Source organism: Emys orbicularis, chromosome 5 (assembly GCF_028017835.1).
Source record: "Emys orbicularis isolate rEmyOrb1 chromosome 5, rEmyOrb1.hap1, whole genome shotgun sequence".
In the NCBI taxonomy this organism is placed as follows: Eukaryota; Metazoa; Chordata; order Testudines; family Emydidae; genus Emys; species Emys orbicularis.
This window is the reverse complement of record NC_088687.1, coordinates 43215135-43232132: the sequence shown is the minus strand read 5'-3', so window position 1 is coordinate 43232132 and position 16998 is coordinate 43215135. Positions and strand designations below refer to the sequence as shown.

Below are 16998 nucleotides of genomic sequence, written 5' to 3'. Positions count from 1 at the left end.
ACTGTCTGTCAAAAAATAAAATTGCATATGACATTTAACTAGAGAAAAGGAATAAAAAACACACATGCCTCACACTATCTCCCAAGATCATATTTTGATGCATCCTTCAGAAAACTGCAATTTTAACTATGTAAGCTATGTAAGCAGATACTTTGAATTCAAAGTAAGTACAGAAGTTGTTAAACTGCTACTAAAAATAATTCTGCACTATCATTAGCAATTGCTAAAAAAGAAGTCAACTCTGAGACAAGTACCAATCTGAATAATTTAAAAGGGCATGCACCCACCTGTTCATCGGAAACTGAATTTCCATTTATGTCCGAAGAGGGACTTCTATCACAAGGAAGATTATCATCAGACACATCAGTATTATAACCACTACCAGTTGGAGAATCTGAAGAATTGTTGGATGCAAGCAATCCACCCCTCTCCGTGGCATTAGATTTACCCATGACTCCAAAAGTACTATATAAAACAGCTCCAGATTGTCTTCCACCTTTAAATACAAAATTAGAGTAATTTGTTTACAAAACTCTTGGTTTGTTCCATTTATTCTATTTTCACAAACTTTTAAAAATAGTGAATTTTGTCAATTTTCCACTCCCAAGTCCCACGCAAAACATTTGTAACTCCTCTTACTTTCACAAATACTTTGCTGCATACTTTGGTTAATCCTTGTGTACATATATTTAGATACAAGTAAATTTAATACCTGTTTTTGGAAAAGTTTTTATCTCCTCAAAGCAATTTTGTATGCCCTCTATCTAACTGAAACATTAAACACACAATCTACTGAAGAGAACAATTCAGATGCAGAACACATTTAGACTATTTCTTTTATAAGAGTGAGCTTCCCTCTGGAAAACAAGGCTCCAATCCTGCAAGCAGACCCCTACTGTGGGTCTGATTGTAGGATCATGGCCCAAAGGACTACTTATATTACCAATTTCTATCTTTACAAACTCAATGTTATAGACAAAACTCCCTAAATATCATTAAGGCTGAAATAAAGCTAACATTTTAACCTTTAAAAAGTTACTCTGCACTAGTACATGTCATTCTGAGCTAATTATATAGGTAACTATACAAGCTTACCTATTAGAGAATCCATTGTGTAAAGTATGTATATTCACATAAAATATAAACTATTTAATACCACCTACATTCAGTAACTTTTTAAATTAAATTAAAAATGAAGATTAGAAACTTGGAACACCTAACAGAGCATTTCATTAATTAATTACAATAATAGTAAATAATATTGATCATGTAGTATTGCAATACTGTAGCTGTACCTTTTATTGTTAAATTTTCAATTCCACATTCAAACATTATCCAGCCCCACCTCTCTTGGCTGGGACCTATTCGAGTTACATCTGGAACAGCTTGCTGATCAGTTTCATCTACAAAAGTAAACTCATCCAACTCTTCCAAAGTAAAAAGAACTTTTGACTTCTCAAAAGGAATCGCTGTTATTGCACAAGTCCCAATGTCTGTAAAAACAAGTAATTTACTTCTTTTTATACAGATGATGACAAAGAATTTATATGGATATAGCGCATTTTTATAGCGACAGCGCATTTTTCCTAAATTAAAGAGGGTTTGTTTGGATGGGGGGGGGGGCGGGGGTGGTACAAATCAATCATTTTTTAAAAATGACTATGCACAAAAAGGAAAGATTGAAAGAAGTGATCTTAACATTTGGAACTGCTGCAAAAAAAAAAAAAAAAAAAAAAAAAAAAAACTACTCATTAAGCATTGCTCATAACATTTTAAAATAGTGTTTCTCTTTCACCACATCTTCCATCACCTACATACAATCTGAAAGAGCCTGGAGAAGAAAGCAACGCAACAAGGATCGCAAAATTAAATTTAAGCCCAAATATATTTCCAATCTTAATGATGTTAAGGTACTGTTAGCAAAAATACGATGCTATATAAAGAAAAGTTTGTGGCTGCTTTTCAAAAATTGACCTGTGACTGGTTACAGCCTCTGAGATACTTTAGCCCTAAGGAAAAATCTTGTTACAGCACATTCCAAATGAATACCTTCATGATATCAAATGATAAATGAAATACAGTGATATTGATGTGGTTCTCTTAGATAAAAGGGAAACTTTATGGCATATAAAAAAAGTGTTTTGTTTTTTTAAAGGCACTTGCTTGAGTCCACTATATTTTGAGGGTATTTTCAAAATATATCTTCAGTACAAATTCAAGGTTTATTCAGTGGCTAGAACGTATGCCTCCGCCCATGTTGTAAGTGTGTAATGCGTATAATCAGTTCCATTGATCGCTAAGAAAACAAACCCAACACAGACTATTTTAAATTTGTTATATTACTTTCTTTGAAGTCTGAGTCAGACCCCGCGACTTGTACAAAAAAAAATAATTAGAGAAGTTATCCTAAGCATCATGTGACAGAACTGATGTATGCTGGCAAAACTCTGTCACCAAAGGGACGCTTGAAGTTAATCAAATAACAGTAAGAGAGGCATTTGTGAAACTTTGCCTCCCCTCTCCATTGAAAATGACAATGGAAAAAATATACTCACTAATGGGTATTGCATTTTAAACAAAAGATAGGACCAGCTGCCATTATTTGGAAAGCAGCTCAAATTGGTAATTTCAGTCAAAAGCTAGGAGTAGAAAAACTGAAATCTGACTCAACCTTAAATAGACAATCACAGTTGATGCCTCCAAAAAAAATAAAAAAAAAATTGTTTCCACACTTATGAATAAGCCAACCTGTTGCATCAAGGCCTCTAAGCTGTCCATGAACACGATGAATGTTCAGTTTGGCAGCAATTTCTTTTCCTTTTTCTGCTCCAGCATTTGATCTCAGTGAGCCAGAAGACTGAGGCTGCATTTTACTGGCATGGATGTACCGATCAAATGTTACTGAATTCCTCCCAGTATCTGCATTGTTTGAAGTCTCTTCAATCACACCCCTTTTAAGTGAAAAGGGAAAAATAAATATAAAAATCTCAAAGACAATTATTTACCGGGTTTCTTTTAGTTTTACGTCAATTTAAAATAAAGTAGGCACATCAGAACTAAGAATTCTTTGTTCACAAAAACTAATAAAAGTTGATTAGGAAAACTAACAAAGATTTAATTCTCCCCTCAATGACATAAGTACAATTCCCTCCGGACATCACTAAGAGTTAAACCTGTGTAATTGAAGGATTAAGGCTTTAAAGATTCCAAAATCTTTAAAGATTTTGGAATCTTTGCTCTTCCCCACCTCATTTAAAAACTAATTTATATTTAGAAATCCAGTGACAAGAAAAGGCTCAGCCAGAGCAATTTTTTCAGATTCTCCTGATCTGCAAGATATTAAGAGTTATGCATTATTAAATGTTTTGTTCTTACCTGTTCATACGAACTTGTGTAGCAATTCTATCAAAACACAAAGCTACTAAGGAAACATGAGTCACAGTTTTGCCAGAAGCAATGCCTGAGGTTTCTTCAACCGATGCTTGCAATAAACACAAGTTTACCTAAACACAAAATTCCCACAAAGAATAAAGACAGTTTTTTTTAAAAATGCCCCTTTAAAAAAAAGAAATATATATCAAAGGTTTCTCATCTGATATAATCTATACCATTTCTAGTAAAAATGAAATCCAAGAGGGTGAAATAATCTAATCATATCTAAACCTTTTACAGAGTTTGAACACAAGTTCAGTCAGATAGCACTGCACTGGTTAAAAACTTTAATTTTATACTTAATTTGCATAACTATTTTACTTTGATTGAGCAGGCTGACAAAAATTTATAATCCTCAACAAAATATGACAGTCATTTATCACAGCTAGAGGTAAGCTTTTCAAAAGGTCAAAAGAATACATACTAAGGCTAGCTTGTGAACTCCTGTCATGTGAGACTACACATATGCACAGAAAATTATTACCTTGGGTATGGTAACATTGGCCTGAAGACCTTTAATTTTCACATTATCTTGCTTAAGTGAAAGATTAGTCTGTGCCTGGCCTTGGTTTGTTGTTCCTGTAGCAGGGTTCTCTGTTTTTGTTCCTCTAACATCCTGTTTGGAAGATAACTTAAAAAAAAATGTGGTACCAGTTAGTAATTTACACTAATTGAAACCTATCCAAATATTTTTTAAATATTGGCTCAGAGGCATTACAGTGCAATAGACTCAGGTTTGATTCCAACCTATGGTGTTATGATTTCTGGATCATCCGAGTCTGAGTGTGCTACAAAGGGTTGTGCCGCTCAGCACATAAATTTCAACTGATTAAAGATCCAAAATGAACTCCAAAGAGTTCCTTTGATCTAAAAGATTAGTTGTTTTGATAGGGGACCCTTAGGAGAGGTCACAAGGTAAATTAAAAATATAAGGAATCATCAGCAAGGATAGAAAGAATTCCTAGTTGTGGAGGAGGAGAATTGTACAATTAGTTTCAAAAGACTGATAGGAAGGTAGGGACAATTTTGTAAGGTATCAGATGGCCTGCCTTTCTGCCATTCCCCTCTCATAAAAAGATAGATGTGCTTTTATGGCTTCATTTCAGCAGAACCCTACCCCACAATCACAAAGCACAACTTTCTGGAAGTATTCTAAAACATTAACTGTGATAAATTATGTATTGCCAGTATACATTCCACTAAAAAAATCTGTTGGAAGAATATTGACCCATCACCAGCAGAGCTATGTCAAATTTACAGCAGCCAAAGATCCAGCCTTATATGTATTGTACTAAATTATAGTCACACTTTCTCAAATATAGTACAGTCATATAGATTTTTCTGCTATGCTATTGAGTAAATAACTGTTCTGTAACTGTGGATCCTTGAGATGTTGTCACCATGGATCCCACTGTAGATGCACATGTGCCTCGTGCTCAAGATTGGATTCTTCTGAACAGCAGCATCCAGCAGGCTCGCTGGTACTCACAGCTGAGATGTCTGTCACGGGTACTACCCATGCCGATGTCTAGGGCATTGACATCAATATCATTGGCTCTGGTGCCATCAGCACTGGAGTTGCAATGGAGCGTACAATCTCTACAGCACTGATGACGTTGGCACCAGACTTGACATTAGTGGGGAGTGGCACTCTTGAGGTCTTTTAACCTCAGTACCAGAGAACTTAGGAGAGTCCTTATCAGCCAAAATCCTATGATTCGAGTTCTTGTGAGAGCCCGAGGAGCCCTTTTTGGGTCTTGACTCAGTCTCCTCCTCCCGAGAGCTGGAAGATGGCCCCAGGTAAGAAAAGTGATGCCTTTGCTCCCTGTGTGCCTTCACAAGTTTTTGTCTCTTGATGGACAGGAGATAGCCAGAGGACCAGCCAGAGCACTGGGGGATGATGAGTTCTTTGTCCATTCAGCTCCAGATTAGATGCATGGATTTTTCCATGAGGTACTCCCTCAGGAGTAGGGTGACCAGATAGCAAGCATGAAAAATTAAGATGGGGGAAGGGTGTAATAGATTGCCTATATAAGACAAAGCTCCTAATATTGGGACATCTGGTCACCCTACTCAGAAGTATCTCATGAGATTTCTGCATCCCAGAAAGACCTGCAGATGACCATCTGTCCATTAGGTGCCCTTTGCCTTAACATATTAGGCAACGTGTATGACCATCACTAAGGGTCACAACAACAGGAAGGGCATTTTTTACATTTTAAAGTGGCACTCTAGTTCACCTCCAGAAAACAACAGAAATTCCCTGCTCAAGAAACAAGAAAAGTAAACACTAAAATCTTACTATCTATTTACACAACAGCAAACACACACTATGAACTATCTACATATTAAACAAATAAAAGACCATGAGAGCTCCAGGTAACACCGGAGTTCCAACTCATAGCCAAAGGTGCTAAGGAGGAAGTAAGGGAGGAGTCGGGTGACTCCATCCTTTATGCCATTAATGACAGCACAAGCACATGCAGGGTACATGCACCTCCACAATGGACAGTGCTAGCTAAAAATCTTTGACTCAAGTGCACTGGGCATGCAGACACCTGGAGTGGAATATGTATGTACTCAATCACTTGAAGGAGAACATTTGGTTATAACAAATGTGCATGCATCCTTAACTATAGGATAAGATAAAAATTTAATCTGAAATAAAGACATTTATAATGTTATTTGTTGTGTATCATCCCACCCAATCTAATAAAAATATACATGCTTCTGCTCCCCCAAAACATCCTGCAGTTTTGTAGTACCCTTACATTCTCTGAAAAGGTTGTTTTGCTGTTCTGTACAGCTTCTCTGAGGACCTTATAATGTAGATCATCCACAATTGCTGCTGGGTGTTGAGTGCTAGCACAATGTACCATTGCTTCTATATACCTATAGGAGAAAAAAAAAATCAGTTCACAAAAGAAAAATTAATTCCCAACAAGGGGTCAGAGCAGGTCACAAGTCACTACAATATAACATTTTTTCTAGCTCTCCTGTTAGACATGAAATTACATAAATTGGTGGCGGGGGGGGAATAAGAGCAGGACATCAGCTGCTATTCTATGCATTATATAAAATCAGCTCTTTCCCCAAAGCCTATATACAACTAGTCTATCCAAAAAGTTTTTATTTTAGCAATTGATCTTCTAGTATCTAGCAATTTTAAACATCTATCTTAAAGTAAATGAAAATAAAATACCTGTCTAAAGCTTCTGCTACCAGAGGAGTAAGAACAACATCTACAGTTCCTTTTACTTCCACTATTGCTGTTGTTCTAGTCTGGGAGACCGGATGATCCAGGGTCCATTCCTCTGTGATTGTTTCATCATCTGTATTATCCATTGTTTTCTTTTCCAAAGGAGTATAGGGTGTACTAAACAAGTCAAACAGAAACTCATTATTTAGATTTTCAAAATAGGCATTATAAAATTTATAGTTAACATTATATTTTCTAATCCTATAGTTTGGTATGACAGCTACTCCAAAAGAATCAGAGCCTTGGGTTGGAGATTCAACACTAAACAAATCTTCTATTTATTTAAACAGAAGATTCTCTGGGGATGAGGAGTGTCTTCAAGACACAGATACTTTTCAAAGTAAGCACAACAGACTACATATTTAATAGGCTATGTATAAGAACCTCAAATGTGAAAAGTACCTATGTACGTATGCTAGAACTATGCATGCAAGTAAGCATTCCCCAATTCAAAGATTGCAAAACAGGTCTCTCAGTTCGCTGAAATTCTTCTTCCCCGGTATTACTGACGTTAACATTGGTTAAGTCAGTGTTAAAACAATATTTGTCATGGCAATTCTCAACATTAATGGAATTTTTATAACATGTTGCAGAAAGGATGGTCTTGAGAGTCCCAGTCTAATGTTTTAGTCACAATAGCCAAATTCTACTTTTGGTTCTGCCACAGGCTTCCTGTGGTACCTTGGCAAGTCGTAGTTCACAATATGTAAAATGGGAATATTATTTCCCTACACAAGGGCAATCCTTTAATGTTTGTGAGGTGCTCATCTATTTTGGTGACGAGCAACACAGAAAAGACTTTAAATAAGACATGATATGTCATTCTAAAATAGATATATAACAAAAATGCTGCTGATACCAGCCTGATTTTAATAAGGCTAGCAAGAGCTGCAACAGTTGAAGTATTACACAAACTCAGTCACCTCTCATTTAAAGCCATACCAACACTATAATGTAGTGGTCCCCAAACTTTTTACCTTGCCCTCCCCCTTACTCCTGTCCATGCCCCCCGTTTCCCCCAAGCTGGGGCCAGGAGTGGGGCTGCGGCTCCAGGAGGGGAGGGATGTGGATGGGTTAAGGGGGCCAAGGCTGGGAGCAGAGTCTCGGCTGGGGCCAGCAGCCACGGACCCAGGTGCAGGGCTGGCAGCCATGGCCCCAGGGGCCAGCAGCAAGGGTGGAGCTGGATGGTGCTCCCTCCCTCCCCACCCCCGAGGGGCTGGCCCAGGCCCCAGCAGCACCCCCCCAAATTTTCCTCTTCACCCCCCTGGGGGAGCGCACCCCACAGTTTGGGGATCTCTGCTATAATGCAATCTTTTACTCACTTGGATGTTGATCCTGTAAGCTGCATGCCTCTGTCCAGCAAAGCATTAGCTGTGAGACCCTGTTTAACAATCTAAAACAGTACGAAACAATTACTTCTTTGAGTTTATAAATGACTAATATACTCCTTGAATACTATAACTTCAAGAGAAGATTCCCATTATTGTGTTTTCTGCTCCCCCCCCCCCAAGAGTGGCACTCCAACTATATATCTAGGTTTTTTTAACATATTGTACATGAATTCCATCACTAAGCTGCATTTTTATAACCATTTAAAGATAATATCCTGAAATTCTCACATGAAAATTAATACAATGAATAAATATTATTTGAAAAATTTTACACAACTATTTAGGAAAAGTAATTATGAAAGATTAACAATAGTCAGTGTTTCTTTGACTCTAAAAGCACATCTAAAATTAGCTTTCATTGTGTTCATTACACATCTTACATTTCTACAAAATAATTTTAATTATTTTTCATATGATATGAAAATTGCAAATTTAATACAGTATAGTGTTCAGTAAACAAAGGGGTTAACCCAATGGAGCCATGATTTCACATTTGTACAGTTGCTGATATTCAGTTTCATACTGGCATCTACTTGAAAAGAGGGGAAGGAGGCTAGGTTATCCTGAAATCAGAAAGCAATGGAAAACTTGCACCCAATAATATTGCTGCACAAAGAAAACAAACCAGAAACATTTTGTTGTAAGGGAGATATTTGCTTTCCTGTGTTGAATCCTAATATGCAAACAAGCCTACTAAACTAATTCAGAGCACTGGGAGATACTTTTCTGAGTCTTCACTAAACTGTACTAGTCTATAGTCCAATGGTTCTTAAACTTTTGTACTGGTGACCCCTTTCACCTAGCAAGCCACTAAGTGCGACTGCCTTTATAAATTAAAAACACTTCTTTATATATTTAACATAATAATAAACGTTGGAAGCAAAGCAGGGTTTGGGGTGGAGGCTGACAGCTCGCGACCCCCTCAGGGGTCCCAACCCCCAGTTTGAGAACCCCTGGTGTATATATATTTTTTTTTAATTTTCTTTTAATCAATTCTCTGCCCCCAACACAAACATTTTGGCCTCATGGATCCTAAGTTTTCATATATTAACGTACCATTCAAAAGTCTTATTTAGATTTTAGTAGCTCCTTCGAACATATACCGTCACACAGAATACTTAAGACTCCTGAGGGAATTCTGCACCACTGCACACACCCACAATTCATGTCTGGTGCAGAATTCTTTTCCCCCCAGAAAATAGATTCTGCCCAAGAATGCTACAGTTTGGCCTTTCACCCACCAGATGCTGCTGTGGCACCAGAACAGCCATCTGACTGGCAATGTCAGCTAGCAGCCAACTGCATTAATTACAGCAACCTGCCCATGGAGCCAGGGTAGGAGGGAGAGTGGGACACATGGGGCTGCTGCGGGGGTCACAGACTGGGGTTCAGAAGGGTTGGGGGAGGGACAGACTAGGGCGCAGGCTCAGGAGCAAATGGGATGACAGCATTGAGCCAGGGGCTGAATGGGAGGGGGGCTCCAGGGCTACATGGGGACAGCGGGTTCAGGGACACACGGGGACAAGGGCAGATGTGCATGACTGAATGGGAGAGGCTCGGGGTCAGCCAAGGTCTGCATGGGGGAAACTCCCCAACACCATAACAATCCCTTCCCTTCCCCGCCCAAAAGAAACTGTTCCTTACTTCTCCCACCCACACCCAACACCCCTCCAGGTTCTCCCCCAGGCTCCTTTCCTCTCCCACAGCTCCTCCTTTGCCCCTGCCTCCCCCAAGCTTTTGCACTGCTTCTGAGGGGTGGGTGAAATATGTTTCTGTATTGTAGTTTAAATGAATTATTCAAAGTTCTATATTAATATGCCTAGTAAAGAATCTATTTGTCAAAAAACATTTCCTGAATCTTTTTTTTTTTTGGTCTGTATTGTTACAGAAATACTTACTGATAGGTATTTTGAAACAAATTACCAAAACAATTGAAACTAGTGTTATTTTGTGCAGAATTTTTAATTTTTTGGTGCAGAATTCCCCCAGGAGTAACTTAAATAGGAAATAAAGCCAAATCTCAGCACCTTGTTGTCTAAATCTGCTGATTCCCAACTTTACTTTGATGTAGAGCTGTTCACAGCCTATATGACACAGTATGGTTAACCACAACTAACTGAAGTGTTAAGCTTTTGTGGAGGAGTTAATCAAGTATACTGTAAGCACATTTTGTAAGAAAATGCACTACAAATCACATCCTGCTGGATGTTATTCAAAAGCATTTCTGAGTACAGTAATGAGAGTTTACAAAGCTCTCAATAATTCAAACACACTTTTCATTCACAAAACACTAACTTATTCTTCTCTACCTCACAAACCCTTCCTGTTCTTAAATCCTAAAGATTTAATATCAGAGATCACAACTCTTAGTAACCAACAGTGAACAGTTTTAAATTTCCTTTGACCTAGTTAATAGGAATTCTTTAACACAGCACATTCTAGCCTTTCTAGACCACTTTGTTTCCTTCTTCACTTTTTTTTCCATACCTTAAAAGTTGGAACAGAAAAATGCTCAAAAGACGAGGAGCTTTCCTCACTAGTTGGGGTATCAAGGTCTAAAGGCCGATGTAAGGAAGATTTTGAGGTTCTTTTGTTTGTTGGATGCTTTACTGACCAGTTGACCACCTGAAACTGGGTAAGGTAACTTTGGTAGCAGGTCATTATAGGTTGTTGGGAAGTTATTTGATCACTTTCTACAGCCTTCTCAGCTTCCATGATATACATGTGCTCAACAAGCTCATCTTCTCCTCCCACTGCTGAAACAAATGAAGCCTGTGAAGCATGAGTCTTGATTGGCAAAGTCTTTGGATCTTGACTGGCTTCTCCATGGACTGTACTAGTTAGAGGTCCTTCTACACTGTGATAGATTGACCCTCTACTATACTCAATTTGCTGGGCTTGCTTTTTTCTCTTTTTCCTCCCTGGATAGGTTCCTGGACCTTCATCACTGCTTATTGGCTCAAACTCTTCAGCTGCTGAAAAATAGGCTTCACTATCAGCCATCGACATGCTAGAGTCCATTGAGCGATACTGGTGAAATGAATTTGAATCTGCAGATGGCGTGTATGGAAAAGAACCAAAGCTTCTCCTCTGCTTTGGAGAGTCCAAGACATTCTCATCACTGCGAGAGACATCACTACTGAACTGAACACCAACTGGAACAGGCTGCTTGTCACCATAGAATGCTGCAGTAAGACTCTTGGTGCTCCCAAGTCGGGTAGAACACACAGATGCTTGCCGTTTCAAAGGAGACCTGAGGGGAGACTGTCCTACAGACCTTTCCTGGTTGTTAGGAGACACAGGACTGCTTCCTGAAACTTCTGCTGGAGTACTAGAAATAGAAAAAAGAACGATTGTTTATTCGGTTTAGTATGGTGCAAATCTTACATTGCACAATCTTAACAATTATTAATGCACATTTAAAGAAACAGTTCTATGCACTTTTCATCAACACAAAGGAGGAAATTATAATTGTCAAAGAAAATATCTATTCATATAAGAAATTATTTTCACAATACAGAGCATGCATACTAAGCCATATCAAGGTCTTGTAGAAACTGAGGCCATCTTCAAACCGATCAAAGCACAAATGAGGCACGTCTAGGCAAATGCTATTGTCATCATGTAAGATTTTCTATCAAGATCAGAAAATCCAATATTAATGAGTCAACTTTTGTATTCAAAGTAGCAAATTAATTTCAGGAATACTGTTAGAAATCATCAGTTGTGTTTGAATTTTGCATTGGTTTACTCAGCATTATTAATCCTTAAGAGTACAAATAAATTTTTACCTTGGACAGAGTACTAACCTTCCATGACCATCCTCTCTTTTTGCACCAGACACGAACTCCTTTTGTCCCATGTGATCTTCAGTAGTAGAAGAAGGGCTTTCCTTCTCACCTGCAAGCAAGGGAAGTGCAGCACTGGAACTGCTATTTTCCTCTGAAGATGATGAGGAGCTATGGGATCGCAATGGTACTTGCAGACTCAGGTGCTGGGCCTTTCTCTCTATTTCTATACCCACAGATCTGCAATCCCAATCTTTTCTTTTTACACCATTTGTCTTACCTAAGTACAAAAGAGATAAAAATCAATTAAAAATGTGAACATTTTGTGGCACCAAGAATTAAGAATTACAATGGTTTCTTCTCCCCCCCACCCTTAAAAAAGTAACATTCAAAGTGTTAAAAGGCAAAGTGTTAGAAGTGTTAAAAGGCAAAACACTAGACTCCCCCATTGACTGATGCCCAATTTAGATAATTAGTGGCTATAAAGTCCTCAAACTGCATATTACCAAGAAAGCAACTGTCGACCCTCCCCCCCCCCAACAGATTGGGTAGATTAGCACCCATTGTGTTTTAGTACATACTCTCCACTTTCACAGGTTTATCAGACCACATTCTATTGTATGACCTGTAGTAGAATTACGTACACAGTATTTAGTAATAACTTACTGTTCATTTACCAGAATCAATTAAGATTTTAGAAAGTACGTTGTACAGTTAAGAATCTACACTTCTCAGAAAGTGGGACAAAACTGCATACTAAGTAGTACACATTTTATTCTTACTATCTATAATTTTGGGAATCTCCTTGGTAATAATCCATTCTCCTGGCTGCAATAAAGACTGTCCATAAAACATATCAGATTCTGCACTTGTACTTGAAAAGGCAGAGCTGCTTGAAGGCGTCATCTCTTCAAGCTTGAAGAAGTCTAGTCCTGTTACTGTGCCACCAAAGAATCGGCAGCCACCAAGACAGCCACACTTGTTCTTGCTTCTCTTGTTCTTCACATTATCATCTGGCCACAAAAACCACAACCTATGCAAAAGGAAAACAAAAAGCAAAAACAAGAAGCAATAGTGCACTGAGATTTAGGTACATTTAAACCCACATTGTGAAACCAAGATTCAAAATGTCTCTCTCTTTTTTACATACCAACTCCCATTTTATGGATTTATTTATACAATTAAGGAAGGTGAGTTTTGATGCCATTCTGTGTCAATTTGGACTCCTGGGGCCATTTTGGAAGCTGTATTTTTATATTACTTGTAGATAGTAACCACGTGATCTGATCATGAAAATGTCATAAGGGTATGTTTAACTAGTCCCAGTCACTTCACTGCAGGATTGATTCCTGTCATAACTATAAAGGGAAGGGCAACAGCCCTCCTGTGTACAATACTATAAAATCCCTCCTGGCCAGAGACTCCAAAATCCTTTTACCTGTAAAGGGTTAAGAAGCTCAGGTAACCTGGCTGACACCTGACCCAAAGGACCAATAAGGGAGTTTGTGCTCTTTGTTTTGGGGGTTGTTTGCTCTTGGAACTAAGAGGGACCAGACATCAATCCATGCTCTCCAAATCTTTCTGAACAAGTCTCTCATATTTCAAACTTGTAAGTAACAGCTAGACAAGGCATGTTAGGTTTATCTTTGTTTTCTCAACTTGTAAATGTTCCTTTTGCTAGAGGGTTTACCTCTTTTTGCTGTAACTTTGAACTTAAGGCTAGAGGGGGTTCCTCTGGGCTCTTTGAATCTGATTACCCTGTAAAGTTATTTTCCATCCTGATTTTACAGAGATGATTTTTACCTTTCTTTCTTTAATTAAAAGCCTTCTTTTTAAGAACCTGATTGATTTTTCCTTGTTTTAAGATCCAAGGGTTTGGATCGGTGTTCACCAGGAAATTGGTGGAGAAGTCTCTCAAGGCTACCCAGGGAAGGGTTATAGTACTTGGGAGGGAGATATTCGGGGGGGGGGGGGGGGAGGGAGGTAGACAGAGTTTCCCAAATAACTCATAAATAATTTGGGTGGTGGCAGCAAAACCAGATCTAAGTTGGTAGTTAAGCTTAGAGGTTCTCACGCAGGTCCCCACATCTGTACCCTAGAGTTCAGAGTGGGGAAGGAACCTTGACAATTCCTAAAATTAATTTCTAGATATTCTAGATTTCAACATCTTAACTGGTGGCAATTCCAGCAATCCATCTTCCCCCCCAGTTTCAGCTTTTCCTTAATGTTATCCTAAATTTTCCCTACTGCAGTATATTTCCATAATTTCTTGCTCAGTCCTATATGCCTAAGGAGATAATATATACTCTTTATACAGTATAAAGTTCTGGCTCTCCTCAAGGACTTTTCTTCAGACTAAATACACTCAGTTCCAAACCTTTCCTCAAATAACAGATTTTATTATTCGAAGTTTATCTATCACTTGTCATTGAACTCTAATTTGTATGTCTTCTCTGAAATGTGGGTACCCAACACTGAACAATGCAGCCTAGTTAAGGCGTAACCAGTTCAGACAAGAGAAAAGTAATTACCTTTGTATTTACGTTTACACCTTTAGTCAAATATGGCAGTGGCAGGGCAGAGCCTCATCTGATGTAAAATGTCATAACTCTACTGAAGTTAATGGAGCTATGATAATTTACATCAGCTGAAGATCTGCCCCAGCCTCTTCAGCAACCTCATTGCACTGTTGATTCTTTTTCCATTTATACACCATGATCACCACAAATTTCTTTTTTTATCACCTCCTAATGAGTTATCCTCATTTGTTTTAACAAACACGTAACAGTTTGGTTTTTAATTAATTTTATTATTACTGAATTCAGCCGATTTTGCCACTTTTCTAGTTTCAGAATGCTTTCTACTCCAATTCTCTGAATTAGTGATGTTAAATACTTGGGTTGCTGGTTGTATCTAGCTAGCCTTCATGACTGGTTCAGATTCTCCACAATCTATGCTTTCATTTAAAAAATAATAATTTGTAGCCCTTAGTGTTATGAAAAAGTTCAAAAATACGGCCTAATGTAGCATGGTCTTTGATAATGTGAAACAAGTTCACAGGATTTGTCAGCTGCCCTCATTCATCCAAATAAAATGTTAACTCGAAAGCTTAGTTGTGACACTTCGAGAAACAGATTTTTTAAAAGTAACTATGTATAAAGTAGGTCTGTGACTGCACACAAACATCTAATAACTGAAAACAAAACTGGCTAAACAAAGGGCAAAAATAGGAGTGGTCATAAAAGTGACTTGCATAATTTTTCCTCTCTCACTCATTGATGCTGTATGGCAGATTACTAAAAGAAAGTTTAGTTATTTCCTCAGGCCATATTTTACATTAATTTTTGTATAAATCTATGCTGTTATCAGTGGGAGATCCAGTGTGGACTGAAGGCAGTATATGATCCTAGCTTTGTAGCTTAGGCCAACAATTAAAAACTGATTTGCATCTCTTTATTTTGACATCACTGCTCTACATATTGCCAAAAATACAAAAATCATTCAGGTCTCTGTTATCCAAGAAGTTGGCAACCAAATCCTTAATCTCCTCTGAGCACCTTACATACATAGGTGGTTCTCAGCAATCTACCTACTTATAAAGTGAGTACAATCTAATTTTTAAGCAAATGTATAAGAGTCAGCACTTAAAAATACACCCTCATGAACAAATAAATGTATCAACTAAAAAGACATGAAATATGGTGACCTCACCTCCTCCAATAATTTCACTTACCTCTTAATTCTGTTATCATGTGTTTCTAAGAAATGTCTCTGCACTTCATGTTTAGAATGATGATCCCCAGCTAAAGCAATATCAGCAGTGATGAGTCCCAAATTGACAGACCCAGCTTCCAGCCAGTACGCCCTCCGCAGTATTGCAGGTTGAAGACCAACTCTGCAGTTATTCACCTGCTCAACATACTGTCTCAGCTGAAAGTCTTGGATAGCAGCACTTATACCCTCTCCAACAAACTGGTTGTGGAGGTTACAGTTTGCAATACGTACAGCACCCATCTGAAAATAAATTAAAAAAGAATATCTGAATAGTTAAAGATTCAACCACAAAGGAGTCATTTAAACTAATTGCAGGACCCCGTAATGCAGTCCCAGAAAGATACAACTCTGTATATTTAAAGAAAGACACAAGGCTGGCCTACTGGTCAGGAACTACATTTAGCCACACACGTGAAATAAATATTCTTTGTGGCCTTGGACGGATCACTAAAACTCTCTACCTCAGGTTCTCCATTTGTAAAAGGATGATAAAATGTACCCTTCTAATGAATGTTATGAGTCATGTCCGAAGGTTAGAAGTGTTATGAATTTCCTAAGTATAACCTAAAACAGCAGTTCTCAAACTTTTTTTGCTGGGACATCTTTGGAAATATATCAGGCTGTGATGACCCCCCCAAAAAAAAGTGATGACCCCTCCCATACCATGCCACCCTTACTTCTGCGCTGCTGCTGGCGGCGGCGCTGTCTTCAGAGCTGGGCTCCCAGCCAGCAGCTGCCGCTTTCCGACCACCCAGTACTGAAGGCTGTGCAGAAGTAAGGATGGCAATACAGTGATCCCTCCTACAAGAGGCTTGCAACCCCTCTTTGGATTAGTATCCCCAGTTGGAGAAATGCTGACATGTAACCTGTTCCTATTATCCTTACTCACCATCTCTTAAATCTCCATCTTTGATGATAAACTTATTATTGTTTTCACTATAAATATATATCTCGTGTGTTTTAAGTGTTGATCCTGAGTTGAATCAAGTAAGCTGATGCGTACACTGTCTCCTTGCGGGCAGCAGACCTGGTATTTCTGAGAGTGTTCAGCGTGCGTAGAAGGGGCTGGACTGGGGAATGTTTCAATGGACTCAGGTACACCTATTTTTAACTTGCAAAGCCAAATAAGGGCTGACATAGCCACCCAAACAATCTCCTTTGGGTTAACAGACTGAAGGCATCATGGAGCTGACACTCTGTTAAGCACACGCAAGTCTCTCTCTCACTGGAGGCCGGGTACCTCAAGAACTGTCACGCTGAGTGCTCAAATGCAGAACCTCAACTCTGCCACCTTGAATCTATGTATTACAATACAGTCTTTACATAATCTTACACTATTTCTTTGACTAGGCAT

General features: G+C 38.5%; 1 protein-coding gene across 1 annotated transcript in view; it reads right to left on the bottom strand.

The window, feature by feature from the left end:
- The window catches only part of BLTP1 (bridge-like lipid transfer protein family member 1), a 242134-nt gene that overhangs the window by 104362 nt on the left and 120774 nt on the right, over positions 1-16998 (bottom strand). The window contains exons 27-38 of the mRNA XM_065404647.1: positions 15604-15884; positions 12653-12903; positions 11892-12150; positions 10570-11413; positions 8014-8084; positions 6635-6808; positions 6204-6324; positions 3917-4063; positions 3376-3503; positions 2749-2951; positions 1296-1493; positions 288-496 (exon numbers count right to left, since the gene is read on the bottom strand). Coding sequence (XP_065260719.1) covers positions 288-496; positions 1296-1493; positions 2749-2951; positions 3376-3503; positions 3917-4063; positions 6204-6324; positions 6635-6808; positions 8014-8084; positions 10570-11413; positions 11892-12150; positions 12653-12903; positions 15604-15884 — 2886 coding nt within the window. The remainder of the gene's footprint in view (positions 1-287; positions 497-1295; positions 1494-2748; positions 2952-3375; positions 3504-3916; positions 4064-6203; positions 6325-6634; positions 6809-8013; positions 8085-10569; positions 11414-11891; positions 12151-12652; positions 12904-15603; positions 15885-16998) is intronic.